This window comes from Heteronotia binoei, chromosome 4 (genome assembly GCF_032191835.1).
Source record: "Heteronotia binoei isolate CCM8104 ecotype False Entrance Well chromosome 4, APGP_CSIRO_Hbin_v1, whole genome shotgun sequence".
NCBI lineage: Eukaryota > Metazoa > Chordata > Lepidosauria > Squamata > Gekkonidae > Heteronotia > Heteronotia binoei.
The window spans coordinates 71437412-71457854 of NC_083226.1; the positions used below are offsets into that span (position 1 = coordinate 71437412).

At 44.7% G+C, this 20443-nt stretch overlaps 1 protein-coding gene across 8 annotated transcripts in view; it reads left to right on the forward strand.

The window, feature by feature from the left end:
* LOC132569374 (transducin-like enhancer protein 4) overlaps positions 1-20443 on the forward strand; it is a 222268-nt gene that overhangs the window by 139562 nt on the left and 62263 nt on the right. For 4 of the 8 annotated variants that reach the window (XM_060235383.1, XM_060235384.1, XM_060235387.1 and 1 more), the window contains 2 exons: positions 756-772; positions 18942-18989. In XM_060235383.1, coding sequence (XP_060091366.1) covers positions 756-772; positions 18942-18989 — 65 coding nt within the window. The remainder of the gene's footprint in view (positions 1-755; positions 773-18941; positions 18990-20443) is intronic. The other 4 variants (XM_060235385.1, XM_060235386.1, XM_060235390.1 and 1 more) reach the window with 1 other exon arrangement.

Here is a 20443-nt window from a genome sequence, read left to right on the forward strand (position 1 = left end):
AGAAATAGCAGCAGAGCGTGGTGATCAGGGACCATGATACAGTACAGTAGTTAAGAACTATACAATTGGGTCCATCCTAGGAGGAAGGAAATAGTTTTGCTCTTTTCTTGTACCCCTAGTTAGCAGCTAGACTTTTTACTGCTTATCTGCCTTTACTGTAGTTAGAGAACTGGTTGTACGGTTGAACATTACAGTAAAGTTAACATCTGTGCATTTGATTATTTCAGTGGTTCTCAACCTTTTGTGTCTTATATCCCACCAATTACTCTATCAAGAACCTGGATCCCGCTATGACACAAAGCCCGCTTTTCATGTTCATATGCATTCTGTTATATTTATCATGTGTAATAAGTTTTTAAGAAGATAAAAAATTTCAGAAACCCAATGAATAATCCTTGACAAGTAGGATTAGCAGGAAGCAGCATGTCCAAGACGCTTATGGGCAGCAGGAACAGAGGATTAGGAGAAACACCAAGTGCAAGGTTACTACTAGCATTCAAAAAATTCATGAATAGATTATCTATGGCATGTAGGGTCAGTGATATGTCATACGGATTCAGGGCAAGTGAATTCGCAGTAAGTATTACGAAAACGCTGTTCCACCTAGAGTCCTTCCGAGTCCCACTGGAATGGTAGCATTATTTAATGGGGATAATGTGTTTTTGTAATGGGAAAAATGTGTAAGTTTTTGTAAATTAACTACTATATTTCTCTTGTGCTTATCTCTCCTCATGTTGCTGCTGTTCTGCATGAAGACAGAGACTCTATAAAGGTAAGACTCCATTTCACAGCTAGTAGCCTCAGTCATGTTTAGTGCCTTTTATTACAGTTGCACTGAGAATGTTGCATTAATTATAACTGGCCAGTGACATGCATATCGGCTGGAATCACACATGCTAAATAATGCAGATTCAATCCACTTTCAGTGCACTTTCCAACTGGATTTTGCCATATGAACTGGCAAAATCCAGTTTGAAAGTGCATTGAAAATGGATTGAAACTGCATTGTTGAGCATGTGTGATCGATTATCACAAGTAGCAGATTTTTCCAATGGTGTTACATAAAGACAGTTTCTAATAATATAAATATCAACTGTTGCCAGATAATCAACCAGTGAATATTACTTAAATTCATATTCTTGTGACCTTTCTCAGATTCAGAATCTCATAATAAAACATGACAAAGATTAGATGATATATGCAGGCCATTTTGTGAGAAATTTTGTGTGAAAGGCAAAATAACACATCTTCTTCGTGGTCTCTGTGCATCACACTGATGGGATTAGGCACCAATGCTGATCACGATCGGTAAACTTAAAAGCTGCGGATTTCCGCGCCTACGTCCCAGTGCGCATGCCCAGAAGCCCCACTGCGCATGCTCACTGAGACGGGAGCGGACATCCCGCCAGTTCTCTTCTGACCGCCGCGCTGATCAGTCGATCTTTTCGTAGCTACGGTCAGTGAACACACCCACACCCCCGTCCTTCCTTCCTGCTATTCGTATGGAAAGACGTTGGGGATTTTTCAGAAGGTGCTCCAAGTGTGGGAGTCTCGAAGTCGCTCGAGACCGGTAGTTACCTTTCCGACGTCGATCACCCTAACAAACGCTCAGGCTTGGCTGCTATGTCGGATTCCTCTACGCCTGCGAAAAGGCATAAGGAGGATAAGGGATAAGGGCTCTCACCCGGAGAGGAAGAAGAAGGCTAAGAGATTGGATAAGCCGAAACATAGCAAATCCGTCTCTCCAGCTTCTCCGACTTTGCCATCGGAACCAACGGCACTGATCGTTCCACCATTGAAGCTCTTCGCTTCACCGGCTTCAATGTCGACGGAGCTCGTCATATCTTCTGATTCCGATTGCGAGATAGAGCTGGCACAATGCTCCGGTACCGAAAGGAGCCCACCTAATCGGCCTCGAATGGTAGCAGAGAAACCAGCGTCCACTCCAGTTTCATTGTGCAGGCTGGACCACATGTATCGTATACAAGAGTCCAGTGCAGGCTTCCTCTGCACCCACCCTAAACCCAATTCCGTGGTAGTGTCCTCATCTTCCAAGGCGAAGAAGACACGCTCTGCTCTGCCTGACAAGGAAGGGAAGAAATTAGACAACCTGGGTAGGCGGCTGTATTCTGCTGGTTCCTTGGGTATCAAAATTGCCAACTACGCAGCTTGTATGGGTCGTTATCAATACGCTCTCTGGGAGCAAGTTTCCAACATCTTGCCTAGTCTTCCGGACCAGAGAAGGAATGCTCTCAAGAAGATGCAAAAAGAGGGAATGACCCTAACCAAGCAGCAGCTTAACTCGGCCAAGCACTCTGGTGACACCTGTGCCAAGACCCTGACAATGGCCATCACTCTGAGACGCCATTCCTGGTTGCGCTCTACGGCCATACAACCGAACATGCAGGCTTACATCGAAGATTTGCCATTTGATGGCAATGGTCTCTTCAGCTCAAATACCGATTCTGTGTTGCAGGAGATGGATAAGAGTATCGGCCAAGCACTCTGGTGACACCTGTGCCAAGACCCTGACAATGGCCATCACTCTGAGATGCCATTCCTGGTTGCGCTCTACGGCCTTACAACCGGACATGCAGGCTTACATCGAAGATTTGCCATTTGATGGCAATGGTCTCTTCAGCTCAAATACCGATTCTGTGTTGCAGGAGATGGATAAGAGTATCCGAATCTCCAGAAATCTAGGGGTTTCCACGCCACATTCCCAAAATAAACGACCCTGGCCATGGAATAAGAGACCTTTCTCGAAATCTCCCACAGATCAATCTTGGCGTCCGAAATCCACACCACTATTCACCAAGCTGCCTTATACTGCCAAACCTAAATACTCTCCCTCGTCTTCTCAATCCTGTCGCCAGAAGGGCCCTAAACAGCCCAAACAGGGTCTTTAACTGCCTTTTGCTCATCCTCCCTCCCCAACCGTCCTCTTTGTGCCATACCCACCCTTCTCCCTTTTTTCAGGCATGGTCCAAAATAACCACAGACCAGTGGGTCCTCTCCATAATCCGGCTGGGTTATGTGATCGAATTTCATCAGAATCCTCCCACCCCGACCTTTGTCTCCACCAACCCTTCAAACACCATAAGAGAAAAGAGGTTCAGTCGCTCCTTCTCAAACAAGCCACCGAACAAGTTCCATTAAACCAAAGGGGACTCAGCTTTTATTCACGCTACTTCACGGTCCCAAAACGAGACGGAGGTCTTCAGCCTATCATGGACCTTCGAGCCTTGAATTTGTTCATCTCATATCCCAAATTCAGAATGACCTCTCTACCCAACATTCTCCCTCTTCTCAATTGGGAGATTGGATGGCCACGCTGGACTTACAGGACGCGTACTTCCATATCTCTATTCACGCCTCCCACAGGAAGTACCTAAGATTCACCATAGGAGCAGCCCACTTCCAGTACCGGTCTTTGCCTTTCGGTCTTTCTATGGCCCCCAGGGTTTTCGCCAAGACTATGGTGGTTATCGCAGCCCATCTGAGATTGCAGGGTGTGACCCTGTTCCCGTACATAGACTATTGGCTCCTCGTGGCAGAATCCAAGACCAGTCTTTTGCAGCACATCACCATCACTCTCTCCCTTCTTTGGGAGTTAGGATTACAGATCAACCAAAAGAAGTCGCACCTACAACCCTCCCAGAGGGTGCAGTTTATAGGGGCCATAATAGACACTCTTGCCTGCAAGGCCTTCCTGCCATCAAATCGAGCAGATGACGTCAACCTGGTTCAGACCTTTCGCCGCAGTCCCAGGGTCACAGCTTGCCGGTTACGTCTTCTGGGCCTCATGGCTGCCACCACTTCTGTTCTGGTCTTCGCCAGACTTCATATGAGGATTCTGCAGCTATGGTTCCTCAAACACTTCAAATGCAATCTCGATTCGCCATCTCTGCTGATGACCATCCCTCCAGAAGTCCTATCCTCCCTCACCTGGTGGCAACAGTGGCATCAACTGATGGAGAGGGCACCTTTCCACAGTCCATCCCCATCGGTCACGATAACATCGGACATGTCCCTGTGGGGTTGGGGAGCACATATGAACGGCCTCTGCGTGGGGGACAGGTGGCCCAATCATCATGCGCATCACCATATAAATTTTCTAGAACTGTTGCCGATCTTCCATGCTATCCAGTCTTTCCAGGCACTTTTCAGGGGCAAAATGGTAGCCATTATGACAGACAACACGACAGCTGTGTCCTACATAGACAGGGGGTCACGGTCTCCCGCAGACTCTGTATACTCGCTCTGAACATATGGGAGATGTGCACAACACTGTGTGTGTCGTTGGTGGCGACACATTTTCCAGGAGACTTGAATGTGTGTGCAGATTTCCTCAGTCGAGGGGGAGCTTCACTCCATGAGTGGGAGCTCAACTGGGAATTCCTTCAACCCGTCTTCCTGAATTGGGGAGCTCCAGAGATAGACGTTTTTGCCATGCGCAAAACAGAAAATGCAAACTCTTCTGCTGCAGGGGAGGGGCAGATCCCCTATCCTTGGGGGACGGCCTTCTCGTGCCGTGGCATCAACATCATGTATACCTGTTTCCCCCCATTCCCCTGATCACCAAGGTAGTGCAAAAGATATTGAGGGAAAGACCTGTGGGTATCCTCGTAACACCCTGGTGGCCCAGACAGCACTGGTTTTCCCGGGTTCTTCACCTAGCCAAGGGAACGTTCCATCATTTCCCTCAGGTCTCAGATCTTCTTCTCTCTCATCAAGGTTGTGTGGTACACCACAATGTTCCGCATCTGAAACCAACAGTGTGGCATCTGCAGTGAATCAGTTGTCAGACAGAGCTCAATTCATCATATTGAACAGCAGGAAACCATCTACACGCAGATTTTATGCCTACAAATGGTCGAAGTTTGTTCAGTTTTCTTCTAATCTTTCCTTAGACCCGTCATCAGTGGGCTTACTGGCAATTTTTGATTTTCTTCTTTTCCTTTTGGATAAGGGATTAGCAGTCTCATCGCTACGTGTTTACTTGGCTGCCATCTCTGCTAATCATTCCCAGATCGATGGTCATTCTGTTTTCACGCATTCTGATACTAAGAGGTTCCTCAAGGGTTTCTCTAGACTGTATCCTGCTGTGAGACAGCCTACTCCGGCTTGGGACCTATCTTTGGTTCTTCATGCTCTCTCAGGGAAACCCTTTGAGCCGATGGCCACGTGCTCCCTCCAATTGCTAGCTTGGAAAACAGCCTTTTTGGTGGCGATTACATCTGCAAGGAGAGTGAGTTAGCAGCACTCAAGATGCAACGCCCCCTACTTGTGTTTCACCACTGAAGGTGTAGTACTTCGTCCAGATATCACATTTCTTCCCAAGGTAATCTCTTCCTTTCACTTGAACACTGAAATCTACCTGCCAGTATATTTTCCTAATCCGACTACTGAATCTGAACAGAGACTGCATGTCTTGGATGTGAAACGGGCACTATCTTTCTATCTCCATCATGTAAATCCCTCTCGGAGGGACTCCAGACTTTTTGCATTTTATGCCACTGCATCCTTGGGGCAGCGGATATCGCCCCAAAAACTTTCTAAATGGATAACTGAAACCATAAAACTTTGCTATTGAGCAAGACGCCCCTGCCGGGGCCCATACGAGCCCACTCCACTCGAGCTATGGCGACTTCAGCGGCCTTCATGAAGGGCGTTCCGCTCCGGGACATTTGCAAGGCTGCCACCTGGTCCTCTCTGCATACTTTTGTGACTCACTATGCACTGGAACTGCGTCTTCGCCAGTATACGTCGGTGTGCCGTGCTGTTCTGCAGTCTCTTTCCTGCTGATGGACCGTTGCACCCGCCTCCAAGTAGGATTTTGGCTTGCTAATCGCCCATCAGTGTGATGCACAGAGACCACGAAGAAGATAAACAGTTTGCTTACATGTAACTGATGATCTTTGAGTGATCATCTGTGCAGTCACACTACCCATCCTCCTTCCCCTCTGCTCCCGGTCCATGATCGGGATCATGCAGTGGTCAGAAGGAACTGGCGGGATGTCCACTCTCGTCTCAGTAAGCATGCGCAGTGGGGCTTCTGGACATGCGCACTGGGATGTAGGGGCGGAAATCCGCAGCTTTTAAGTTTACCAATCGTGATCGGCGTTGGCGCCTAATCCCATCAGTATGGCTGCGCAGATTAGCACTCAAAGATCATCAGTTACAGGTAAGCATCCTGTTTTTTCGGGATCTTCCTGAACTTGTAATTCCCAAGTAACTTTCTATTTCACTTTAAACAGTGGGCTTCTCTTCCATCTGTTAAACTGTTATCTGATGTGACTCTTGTAACTTGAGTCTAGTGCTAGAATTTTTTTTAGAGAATTTATGCCTAGAATATTTTAATGCAAATGAACAGTATGGAAGCATGGCCTTTCAGATCCTTAGGTCTCTGAGGCAACCTAAATGTGAATGTGAATATGTCCTTTTGATTGCACTCTTCAGCCATGCTCCTGGATATATGAGCTAGTACGTTGTTCTTGTTAGACTGTCAAGCTGGGACTGGTGACATCTAGGTTCAAATCCCAGTTAAACTGCAAAACTCACAGTGTGATCTTGGGCCAGACACACACACACTCAGCTTAGTCTACTTCACAAAGTCTTTGTTTGGATAAAATGGAGAAGAGGAGTCTCATAATCTGGATATTTATGGTACTTTGAAATTCACCAGGGTTTCTTGGGATGAGTCAAATTCACAAATTATGTATTACAAGTGATATGTTCAGCCTCAAACGTGGAGAAGAGTATTCCAGATCACATCTACAACCTTAGAATCTAGACAGAATGAGTACTTTGAGGGTATGAACCTATGGCAGTGGGAAGCACATCTAGCAGCAGCAGCTGTCCCATCAATTCACAAGTTACATTAGCCAATTCCTAGCCATAGGTTTTCTGTTTGCAAAACATATGCTTTGTGTTTCCTGCCTAAGCATATACTTCACATTCCTTCTCCTCATCCCAGAGGTATTTTGTCTACTGTGGGGACTTTAGGAAGTGTCATGATGGTTTCAAGTTTCCATTTGATCAGCTATAGCTGTAGTTTTGTCCTACAAAGGCAACAGTAAATTTTACTCCCAGCATACACAAAGAAAGGTGTCCAAATATATATTTACTAATAACAGAAAATACAACATTCAAAGCAATGTGTTTTTTTTTGATGTTATGTATGTTGTCTTATAGACAAGTCAGTCATGCATCTGTCTTGGGAATTTCCCCTGATGCAGTGAGCAACATTGCAAACTCATTGGGTGGCTTCATGTTTAAAACCATCCTTAGCTCCCTCCTGCGGTGGGTGTGGTCTTAAGCCTGAATTTACTGTAGTCTTAGGCTGGAGCTGCTCTTTCCTTTGTTATAGCACAACAGAGTGAAATTGATCTTGTTCTTGTCAGTTTCACAGTTGCCCTCAGGGTTCCTAATAACAGCTGCAAAATGACAAGAACTGTCAGTTTCCTATCTGCAGTAATTTTCACTATGTTCAGCAGAGGCGGTAGAACTACCTTTCAGCAGGCTGAAAAGCCAGTACTAAATCAATTTACACTTGGTTCAAGTTTCCACACAAAAAGACCTAGAAACTTGCAACCCCTTTTAGGCAACCTTTTAAAATCTGTGTAAACCAGTGTCAGCCCTTTGATACCTTTTTCTACTCACCTTTGGAGTAAAAGTGATAAGGTTTATCATGCCCTGTTTCTTTTGCTTTTCTTTTTTTCGTACAGATGTATGTTTTCATACCCCTGGATCCTGACCAGATTCTGTTTTGAGTGCCTTAGCTTTTTGAAGGCATACTTTTGGATGCAAGAAATAAACATGCATGAACACATGATGCTGCCTTAACTAAATAGGATTGATTAAGATCACGTTGACATGGCAGCTCTTCACATACAGATCTTTAATATCATTTACTGCTTGATCCTTTTAATTGGCATTTACAGGAATTGAACCTGGGACCCTCTTCATACAAAGTTCTTCAAACAAACCATGGTCTCTGCCCAGATCTTATGGAACTCCTTTTCTGGGCTTGCTCTGTGTTGGTCCTCAGGAAACTATTGAACATCCTTTTTAATTTTAGAAATCTTCGGAAGTATCAGCTTATATGGCTTCAGGAACGTCTTCATGTTCTTGTTGCTCTGTTTGGGATAACAATGTTTAATTATTTGTTGTGTTTTACTTTATGACTGTAAACTCGGGTGAGGATCCACATCTGAAGGCACAGTATAAGTTGCAAAATGGATGGAGAAGTATAATGGGAATTGCATTCTGTGATGGACTGCCCTTAACTAAAGGTTTCCTAATACTGCAATTTCAGAGAGCTGGGAGGTGAAGAGTTAACTCTTCACTGGAGTGGAGAGCTTGAGTGACAGGCTGCTCCCTTTCCCTTCTCCATTCCTCTGAATGGCCAGTGCCAACTGAGGAGAACTATATGATTAGCTGAGTGCTGAGGGCATGGTCTTTTTTGGAGTATCTTAGTCGGTCTTCTGAAAGTCAGTCGGTTGGTTTCTGACAGAGGTGGTTGGAGTCAGTAAGTCTGATGGAGTCAGTCAAAAGGACCTTCAGAGTGAAGGGAAATGACTCCTTGCCTTAACTGTTTTCTATTAATTCTGAGGAGGAATTCAGTATCAGATCTGAACATCTGAAAGTCAACCTAAGCTAAAGTCCACTTTACAAGACAGCAGAACTGGGACTGAGATTTTCGCAAGGACAAGTAGGTAGTATGCTGAAACTCCCATTCAGGCCAGGAGAATTCTTGCCCAGTTACACAGAGGAGGTTGCTCTGAGGAGACTCCTGGTCTGTCATAAGAGAATTGGATATAGACACTTCGCAACATTGAAATAAACTGTGGTTTCCAAAAGGGATAGAGTACACAAAGAGGCTGTCTCCAGGATACATGAAGAGTCATAGGAAACTATATGAAGAAACACTGTAACTGTAACTAAAATACTCAGGCAAAAGCCTCTCACTGTTAAGATCCAAGAATATATGAAAATAAACTTCAATAACACTTGTGATTGTTAAAAGTAGTAATCTGTATTAGCAACAATTTTTACCTCAGCATTTACAGCCCCTAACTACACCTATCCAATTTCTGCCTGTTAAATAAAATAGTTATTTTGGTTCAAATACTATACCATCTCAAGTGCCATTTGAAAAGGGAAAAACAAGAGAGCTCCTGATTATCCCATCATGTTCCTGGGCTGGGCTAGGATGGGACAGAAAGACTTCTTAAACAAAATCCACACTACTTGGGACTGCTCAGTCACAACTGGGAACTAATTTTTGGTGGGAAAACTTGCCTGATAGTGGGGAAATACCAGAGATCCATCATGCATTCATTAATCTAGAACTTCCCATGAGTGTGCAACAGTTTCTTTACAATCTATTTAGTGTTACACCATCAGTCTCAGTGCCTCTTTATCTCTTCCTTGGGTATATGCAAACTGATGGCTGTGGCTGAATTCTTGTGACACATCATACAGGTGCAGATTGTTGGCCAGGATAACTGCTAATGGTCCTGCCTTTTGTTTTTGCTTCCTGCCTGAGACTGCAGGCTTGTTTGAGCAGCTGTCGGCGACTTGCAATAAATGACTGGTAGGATGCATCAGATTAGATAGATCACAGGTTGTGCTGTTGTGGAAGAGGGGGATGTTTGTGGTGTAATAACAATGTCTGCTTCCATATGAATGTGCTGTTCTTTCTCTTAATATAATTTATGAGAGTTTCTTATTAGGAGCTCAAACTCTGCTGCAGTCTTTATTGGAGTGTGTGTGTGGAATGAATTTTGATTTTTGATTTTTACATTGTATGAACAGCAAGACCCCACACTTTTGAGTTCCAATCCTAAGAAAGTTCTGTGGACCAAAAACATCTTGTGCGCTACTGCTGTATTCCGCTACACTGCATAAGAAACAGGGGAAAAGGCAATAGAAAGTAACCAATGAGGTGTGTCATTTTTCAGCAGAGGAGACTAATTTATCTGCAGTTATTTGGAGTTTACTTTTCCTAAACCATGACAGCACTCAAGGTGCAACTCTTTTGCACTAATTGATAGATAGTGATGGCTATAAATATTTGTCTTGTGTCGCAAGTTGGATTATGTCAGCAGGGCATCTAGGGCTTGTTGCCAGCTTTGCAAGGTGAAATAGTTTGCTAATTTCCTTAAATGTTATCTGTGATGCCCAAAGAAGCAGTTAGTTGCTTGTTCTATTGATCTGCCCTCTCCTAAGTGGCTCCTGGTTAAGAGAGGCTTTTTATTATTGTCTGCTATGTGACTTGAGATGGTTTTTATCAGCCAGAACGTGCCAGTTGCCCGTAGCTGAAGACTGCGTGCTTGTATGAAATAATTTATTCATGCAAGATAATGCTCCTTAACATTTAACAGGTAATGAACGTGACATAAATTTCCTCCTTGCTTTTAATTTTTCCCTTTCCTCTTCTAATGTGCAAACAGGCAGCTCTGGTGCTCTAAATAATAAGTAATTTTTGGCCATCTGTCAAAAGGAAATTTCAATACTAATTTAAATTAATGGTGCCTGAAATTTTTTATAGCTCCTCTAAAAGCCTCTAATGTGCAGAAAATTCTGAATCTGCTGGTAGTAATTAGTGTACCATGTAATGAGGATGTGGGCAACGTTATGTAGCCCCAGTGTAACGTTTTGATATGGTAGCAAAAGTTTGATTTATACAAGGTTGTGGCTGGGTTTAATTGTGAGAGACGCTTTCAAGTGTTTTCTTGAAGATACAGATTATTAAACAGGGCAGATTTTAGAATAGCTCATAAAATGTAAATTTAAGTGTCGCTGTAAGAATGAGATAATTAAGGTAACCAACTCTTCAGTGTGAAGAGAAAATATGTCCGATTGTATTGTAGTTTTATTCCCATTTTTTAAAAAGTGCTGTCACTATTCCAGGTAGTATAGATTTCATTATTCTGACTTCCTTATTTTCTGTCATGACTACACTGGCTCAGTCCTTTCTCTCCCCCTTCAGTTCTCTGAGATCAAAGGATTCATTAAATCCAGAGGCCTTAAACATCAGCTATTCGAAGACCAAAGTGATGGTCTTCAGGAAAAGACCTCATAAATTTAAGTGGCCCATAGATGGAATCCCTGTAGATCAGTTCATCACCTTAAAATATCTAGGGTAACCTTCAACAAAACGCTGTCCTGGAGAGCTCACTTGGCAATTACCAGATCTACAGGTGATATTCTGAAATTTTATTACACAAAAGTAGGTTTTCTGATTGATCAGCCTTGAAACTGGAGGAAGGCTGCCCCTCAACTCATATACAATGTAGAACGGGTGTCAAATGTGTGGCCCAGGGGCCAAATCAGGCCCCAGGAGAGTTCCTATCAGGCCCACGAGCAAGTCCTTTTTTTTTCTCCCTCTCACTACTTTCTGAGTCACAGTTTGCTTTGCCAGGCTTGCTCAGTTGCACAGGAGCTACAGAGGAAAGCCTCTATTTTTTTCCATTGACTGAGGCTCCTCTCTAGGGGAGGAGGGAGAGCTTGCTTTGCCAGGCTCACTCAATTGCACAGTACAGCTACTGAGCCAAGCCTCTTTTCCTTCTGTTGGTTGAAGCTCTGCCCCCTCCTCCCCTGGGGAGGGAGGGAAAGAGCCAGAGTTTCCTTTGCCCAGTTCCCTTGATAACACAGAAGAGATACAAAATCTTTAATTGTGTTTGTCTGTGTCCTTTATACAGTTTATATCTCCACTACCTGGCATTACACTTTATGACACATATTGCCCAGCCCGACAAGGTCTCATTTATGTCAGATGAGGCCCTCATAACAAATGAGTTTGACACCCCTGGTGTAGAAGTTTGGGGTTGAAATGATTGTCTTATCACAAATTTGAATTCTATCCAATCTGTCCCATCCTGACTGGAGCATGATGGGATGGGCATGCAGTGAGAGTTAGAAGGGTTGGGGCCAGCAAGAAGCAACTGGTGTTGGCAAATGGTGGTAACAACACAAATGCAATACACATACAAATGGATAGTGCTGGAGAGCTATTACAGAGGATATTTATCTTCTGGCAACCTCATCCAGTGTGGACAATGGGCTTAAAAGTGTTTTGGAATGAAAGATCTACATACTCACTTCAAGGAGTTCTGAAGAGGCAGCATACAAGTTTTCTAAATATAATAAGCATGAAATTCCACCACCATCAGTACTGAGAACAACTTTATTGGCACACCTCTGTAAACTATGACAAGACCAAAATGGTGAAAAGTTAAAAGTAAATATATTTTGCAACTGGATGGCTTGCAGAGCAGCCATGTCTTGTTCTTTCCAGCAAGGGGACTGGTGCTCTGCTGCTCTTTAAAGCCGAAGAGAAACTATCCAGGAGTCAGATGAGAGAAGGCTGTGTATGGAGAAGAATGGACAGACAGACAGATATAGGTAGAGTGCCCTTGGATTGGAGCATCCAGACTTTTTGGTTTGAGGGTCATGTTGTGATACAGAAAACATTTGGTGGGCTAGGCTGGGAATGGGGTCTTTCCCATTTCTGCCTTTTCACCCCAAGAATGTTCCATCTACAACAGTAAAACTCCTGTTTACAGGCCCTAAAGCAGCTCCATATCAATTCATTGTACCCATGTTTCCTTCCAGGTGTGCTATTGAAAGGAACAAAGCTGTCTTGGACATTTTAAAGCCTTTTATTTGATCATACTGTCAGCTCCTTACATGCTGGATAAAAAAAGGGTCAGTGGGGTAGTGGTGACTCCAGGCCATAGCTGAGATGCCCTTGCCTTAGATGTTTATAATACTTGTTAATAGCTGATTTTTTAAAATAGGGAATTAGTTTTTGAGGTGTGTGGTTTTCCTGGCTCATAGTGGGACCCATAGTGAGGTGGGAATAGTTTCACCTACTAGGACTTGCAGTGATATTTCACTTTGTTTTACTTACAGAGTTTAGAACTAACACAGTCTCTCTGGAGGCTTCCCTCTCTGGTAACCTAATTTAAATCCCAAGAATTATTGTACAGGGAAACCAGAAGTGGGGCTTGGATGCAGATGTGAAATGAGAAGCAACAGAAATAAGTACCTGCAGTACGCGACCTACTAGATCAATGTTGCTAGTGAAAAGGTATATGAATGCATAATTGTAGACTTTTATGAATTTGTGCATGTTCTTGTATTCAGCACAATTATTTTCTGTGCAGTCTATCACTTTTTGAGAAAAAAAATGAATATTGTAATAATAACCAGTACAGAGAATTGATTAATAGTGCCGTATTCCAAACATACCTCTGTTGAGAGAGAACTCAGTTTGTATTTACAAAATCACATTTTAGGTGAAAGAGAGGTGCCTCAAAAACTTTTCATTTAGACAGTGGCTGATGAATGTCAGTTCAACTCAGCCTTGGGCTTACTGCTTTAAGGTATATAATGGAAGATTTATAACTAGTTGCTACATGGTCATTCTTCAACAGGTAACAAGCCACATGAAGATTCCATCCACTTCTGCCACACTTTCTGTTTGCCCCAGCACTCCCCAGCTGATGACATGAGACAACCAAATGTGGATTGAACTTATTTATTTAAACATATACAGCTTACAAAAATGACTGATTTGTGCTTCTCTCAATAAACTGACAGTTTTGAGAGTGGGCATCCACATGGGCTGTCTTTTGGGCAGATACACTCTAGCTCCAGGCTCAACCCACATTTTAGCTGGCCTTGCCTACCACCAACTGCACAACTGGCTTGCTTGCTGTCACCTGTGCTGTATGAGCAGGGGGTGCTCAGCTTTTTCCTTTTCTACTGATGTGCCACAGCAAGAAAGTTGAAAGTGAGAGGAAGCAGCTGGGCAAAACAGCCTGCTGCCCTCATCTGACTGGCTACTCTGCTTTGCCGTGAAATAGAATCTCATGTCTCATCATAAAGAAATTGGGGGTAGGGCAAATCAACCCATAGCATGATTTGCTGCAAATCTTATTTTTCTCAAATTCTTGGTTGGAGTAACATTAAGATTCTCACAAGGGTTGGGCCTGCGAGAGTCACGGGGGGTGGGAATCCCATATCCCCCCATTAAGCTCAGCATGGCTCCAGGCCCTCACACCCACGTTTGGGCCTGGCTGCAGCAGTGACAGAGGTGTCTGGGAGTCACAGCTGGGCCCAGAGTGCCTCCTGGGGTCAGCCATGGCCAGACCCAGAATGTCTCCCAGCATCCTCCTCCATCAGCTCTGATGAGTAAAGACAAGTGACGTCTACTTTTTTTTTTTTAATTTAGGAAGCAATCTAATCCCCCCCCACACACACACACACACTGTATGTTTTAAGATTTCAGATTTTTCTGCAAACTTAGGGGTTCTCTCATGTTTGCAAGAAAATCTGTTTTGTGTCAGTGTGGCCCTGATCTGTAGATATCCATAGATGGAGGCCAGATCTCATTATTAGGCAGGACCGGATCTACGTGTTTTTGAGGGCGGGGGGGAAATTAAATAATGGCACCCTCTTATGGGCCATTTTTTCTTATGGTCCCATAGAATACAATGGACTCCATACCCAATTTGGTGCCCCCCTCCGTCAGCGCCCGAGGCAGGCACTGCCCTCTGCCTCCCCTAGATCCGGCCCTGTTATTAGGTATTTGATAGCAAGTTATTTGAAAGCAGCCATTGTGTGGGCCATCAGTTATTTTCATTTTAGCATACTGTTAATTATCCCAGGACCATGGGTTTTTGTAAAGAAGCCCAGTGTGAGTTATACTCCTTTGAAGTGGGTTTATTTTCCCAAAGGTCATTAGCAGGGGAAAAGTAGGTTTATTGCTGTTCAATTAGGAACTTGTTGTGGTTAAGTGTGCGGACTTTTATCTGGAACCAGGTTTGATTCCCCACTCCTCCACTTCAGCTGCTGGCCTTGGGTCAACCATAACTCTTGTGGAGCTGTCCTTAAAAGGGCAGCTTTTTTGAGAGTGCTCTCAGTCCCACCTACCTCACAGGGTGTCTCACAGGGTTTCTCATCTACCTCACAAAGGTGGGGGAGGAGGGTAAAGGATATTTTAAATTGCTCTGAGACTCAAATTCAGAGTGAAGGGTGAGGTATAAATACAATATCATTGTTGTCGTCGTCCTCCTCCTCTAATTGATTACCTGCCTTTGGATGTGTAAACTGTGGGGAATGTAGTAAAGGTAGTCCCCTGCACAAGCACCAGTCGTTTCCGACTCTGGGGTGACATTGCTTTCACGTTTTCACAGCAGACTTTTTACGGGATGGTTTGCCATTGCCTTCCCCAGTCATCTACACTTTCCCCCCAGCAAACTGGGTACTCATTTTACCAACCTCAGAAGGATGGAAGGCTGAGTCAACCTGGAGCCGGCCACCTGAACCCAGCTTCTGCCAGGATCAAACTCAGGTCATGAGCAGGGAGCTCAGACTGCAGTACTGCAGCTTTACCACTCTGCACCACGGGGAATGTAACAGGTGTTCTAATTCTGGAAAATGTTATAATTGTGAAGCAAATTTATAAATATTGGAGTAGGAGGCAGAGTCAGTCCTTGGGTGGTGGAACATGAGTGGGTAGCTGATATGATTGGATGAGACAGGCTTGCTTGTTGCAGTCTCATCTAGCCATTGCTGAAGTGAAACAAATATTAATTAGCAGAGCCCTGTTTGTTGTCTTGGTCTATCTTAAGTTTAGCATTGTTCTTTATGATTCCCTCCTTTTTTGTTCACAGGTATTTTACTCATGTAGATATGTTATCAGTATATCATTTGCCTTATACACTGGTAAATGCTTTCTGATGAACTCATTCTCAGTTTTTTGTTGATCTTACGGTCATGTTATTTCCTTTTTAATGAAACCATTTTGTATATTTTAATTTAGCATGGTATTAATTTAAGAACAACAGCAAGTATTCTGGTTTCAGAAAAAAGGAGATTCTTCTGTCTGTCTTGTTGGCCTTGCTTACTGTATACATCTTTTGCCCCTCTTCATTTGTGTGCTGGAAAATCTTCTCCAGTATCTTCTGCCAGCCTTACTTGAGTTGGTTTACGTAGCCTTGTAAAATCTTCGATTGCTCATTTTATCATACTTTCAGCCATTGAATGGTTCAGAGTAACTTAAATATTTTTCCTTGATGTTCTAGTCATCCAAAAGGCAAAAAATGTGTATGGGTTATCAAAATAATTTTATTAGAACAAGTCATGACATTGACTCTAAGGTAGGGTTGCCAAGTCCAATTCAAGAAATATCTGGGGGCTTTGGGGGCGGAGCCAGGAGACTTTGGGGGTGGAGCCAGGAGACATTGGGGGCGGAGCCAGGAACAAGGGTGTGACAAGCATAATTGAACTCTAAGGGAGTTCTGGCCATCACATTTAAAGGGACAGCACACCTTTTAAAATGATCTGTAACATTAGCCAATCCCAGAGGTTTGAAGGATGCTGTTGGAATGACTGTGTTAGTGGAATTAATGAAGTTCAGAGAAGCGCAGAATATCCCTGAGAGGATGTTACTGAGATCTTTCCATGCCTTGTCGACATCAGCAACAGAGCCCTGAAACCAGACCCAGAGTTCGGGTCCAGCAGGAGCTTGTAGGTATGGCTGCCCCCAACTCTGTGTTCGCCAGAAGCCCTGAGTGAGGGAGAGATGCAACTCGCACACTGAATACTTAGAGATGAGCTGTCCCAAAGCTTTAGGAATAGCCTGTAGTGAGAAACGCCCTCCCGCTGCAAGTCTGAGTCCCAGCGCGTCCAGAACTGAAAAGTGGCGGCCAGGTCACCGGAAGGGAGGGGACTAAGCAATAATTCCTCTCTCAAGGAATCGCGGAGGGGCTCAGCCGCTGTCGCCGCAAGCGCCGGCACCAGGAGCAAAAGCCCCAGCAGTGCCTTGCAAAAAAACCCCCCAGGACCGGGTGGAGGAGGAGGGGGGGCAGCCCCACAACAGGCCCAAGCGCGACGCTCCCTCGGGAATTGCACCCCACACACACTGCTGCAATGCCATCTCTGCCTCCCCCCCCCAGCCGCTCCGTGCAAACAAACAAAAAAAACACGCCTTCCTGCATTTGCAAAGCCCCGCCATTACAAAGGCGCGACCTGCCGAGGACAGCGCTTCTTCCCCTCCTGCCTCTTTTTTTGCAATGCTCTTTTTTCTTTCTTGCTGTACCCACCTATTTCCTCAGGCCCCGGGGAGGGCGGGAAAAGGGGGGTGCAAAGCTCGGCCCTGTTGCAAGGAGGAGGCGCGTTTGGCTGCCTCTGCTTTGGGTGGGGGACGGGTTGCACCAGGAGGCTGCCTCCTCCCACCCCCAGGTCAAGGCAAGGCGCTAGCAGCGTCGGCCAACCTTCCCTCCCACCCCGGGCCTGGAGCCGGGGAAAGAGGCGGCGGCGGCGGTGCCTGAATGCCTCCACCCTCCCCTTCTCTAATTTTACCTCAGAGGGGAGGAGAGCGGAGCCGGTGACCCGCTGCGATGCTGCCACCGCCTCTTCTCGCCTTCGCCTTAGCTGCTGCTCCTCCGAGACCAGCTCAGGACCCGGACTCACGGCTCAGTATGCTGCTTGGTGCCATTCCCCCCTCCCCTCCCCCCGCTGCCATTTTTTGGGAGACCGGGGGAAGAGGCTTTGAATCCGGGGGTCTCCCTCCAGGGCGGGAGGTTTGGGAAGCCTACTCTAAGGGTCTTGGGCCTTGTTCTTACTGAGGTGATAAAACTACCTAGGCTGTCTGAGTCAGACTGTAAGTGGAGGTTCACATGACTGAGTGAGCCTCTGGGAAGAGAATATATAAAGGCCAAGGCCAGGAAGTGGGTGTTCTTTTCCTAGGAGGCAGAGCTGAGGAAGAGCTGCTGCCAGGGAGAGACCCTCACCCTGTGAGGTAGGGTGAGTAGGCCCAGGTCTGACTGAGGCAGTTAGGGACAGTAAGTTCAGACGCAATAGGGCATTTGGTTATTTTTCCCTTCACCCCTTTTACTGTTTATGCACCTTGTTTGTTATATTGCACTGACCTTTAAATAAACCTTTCCTCCCCCCTCTCCCCTGTTAACTCTGCCTGGTCCTCATGCCCATTATTTGTCCTAAGCTAAGGGAGGGCTTGGGTGGGTACTCTGGGCCTTCTCAAGGGAGACCCTTAACCCAGAGTGGTGGCAGCAACTGATAAGACCCCCCCTGAGTCGGGACACCACCCTACAGTGCTTTTATTATAGAGATGATGGTACCTACAATCCAAAGTGGTACAGCCATTTCAGTGAGCAATTTAGTTCAGGATAGTATTAGGATTTTAGATTCTCCCACTATGGTGGGATTCCTCCTGCCAGCAACCCTCACTGCCTGCCACTACTCCAACTGGTGACAGTATGATGTGACTTCTGGGGGAAACCAGAAACTCCATGGCTTTATTTTAGAGTTTCCAGTGATTACTAGAGCAACATGAGCTTATTTCCAGGTTTTCCCAGAAGTGATAACATGGTGTATGTGATAGCATGCCTTGGCTTCCACAGGTGCCCCACAGCCATGGGGTGCCTGTGGAAGCTGATCCCAGGAAGGGAGGAAGTTTAAACTGCCTCCCTGGCTTCTCCAAGGCTTCCCGCTGGAGAAGGCAATGGAAGGCAGCTTGAACTGCCTCCCCTCCTGTTATTGGCTGAAGCCTATCCCAGGAGGGAAGGAAGCTTAAATTGATCCACCCCTGGCTTCCCCAAGGTTCCCCCCAGGGAAGGCAAGGGAAGGCAGCTTGAAATCCATGGAAGGGGGCACCCATGGAAGTCAATTCCAGGGATGAAGGCAGTTCAAACTGCCTACCCTCAGAGCCCACAGGGAGACCTCTCCCACATTTTGCAGGATCTGCTGGGCTGTCCAGCTTCAATCGGGCAACCCAGCTGAACCTTTCTCCAATCTTTCTTTGCTTCTTCAGCCAGCCCTTGCTGGGGAAGGGAAGCAAGAAGGGGAGAGAAATCTCTCCACTGTACCCTATAGACTCAAACTTCTTTGTAGTACCTCAGGAGCATCCAAGTACAAGACAACACAGTTCTGTGATCAGATCTCCGAAGGTATGTTTTAAGTATGGAAAAGCAGCTACTGGGATGATATTTGGACTGGAGCTGTTGCACTGAGGAGACTGGATTAATTGGTCACTCCATGCCACTTTCCCAGTAGAAATCTCCCAAGTTATTATTAGGTCCAGTAGGGGAAAAGACTGGTACTTCTGTTAAACCTATCATTTCTTTATAAATGGGAAAATTAAGCTCCTTTCTCAACAGCATGGCCCCAGTTCAGATTGGTCTCTCACCTGGCTGCGTTTTTAAGATTTATAAATGCCCCAGGAGTTCTGAACACAGATTTCTTACACAGTGAGTCAATTGACCTCAGTTGTGACCCACTGAGTCAGAAAGCATTGTCTTCGCTGCATATTTTTAATTTGTCATGTTCTCTTTTCCTCTGAGAACATTACAGACTGTTTCAATGAGATACTGGGCTGATTGTAGGAATAACGTACTTCTCAGTTGTCCTTCAGATTATTTAGTGGATTGGTTTTGCCCATGCTCTTGATCTATTCCAATATGAAATAATTTGCTCCTAGTTTACATTGGTTTATGAACTCATGGCTTGAGGATGATACTCTCTAAGGCACATGACTTATCTACTATGCTTGAGTTGTTTTGCTTCTCAGGCACCTTGTAGATTTAGTGCCTCTGCTGTCTGAGGCACATTGATGATGTGATCATTGAGGGGATGACTGTGCATTATTTCTCAAATAGGAGAGTAGGGTGGGTTTTATAGGATTTTGATCCTTCCTGGTCCTGTAATGCAAAGTAGGATTTTTATGATGCAATTTTAAAGTTGTAAAAGTTTCATAAAAAGTTAAATGTAGTCCCCTGTGCAAGCACCAGTCATTTTCATACTCAACATATAAAATGATCTAAATTGCAAGAAAGGTGGTTCCCCCTTCTAATTTTGTATATTCCCTTACTGTAAATTGTGGATAAATAGATGTTAAGACCACACCAATGTGTTATAGTTTTGATTTTATATTGCTTTACAGAACAAATATGTTAATAATAAATTAACTTTAAAACCATTTTGTGGATATCAACTAATTGTTGCAATCTTTCAAGGAAATTAAGCTGCTGTTTCTTTACCTTCTATGCCTGATTCTTTTAATTAAACTAAATAAACACATGCACCTTGGATGACCCATTGTGTATAGCAATTTTGGAAATTCTGTGTTTTCTTAAGCAACATTGGCCTTTTGAAGCACAAAATAAAATTGGAAATGCTAACGTTTTTTTCAGCCAACTAAGGGAAGGAAATAAAAAAAATGTCACCATGGTAACAAAGCTGCTTTCTAGATGGTTTCTTAAGATATGCCTGAACTAGAAGCAGATGTCTGATTTGAGAATTTTACCTCCTTCATGTAAACAAATAACTTCTAGGCAGGTGTTGGAAATAATATGGAAATCCTATTAAGGGGCCCTGAGTTCCTGTCAGTCAGGAAGCCCCTGCC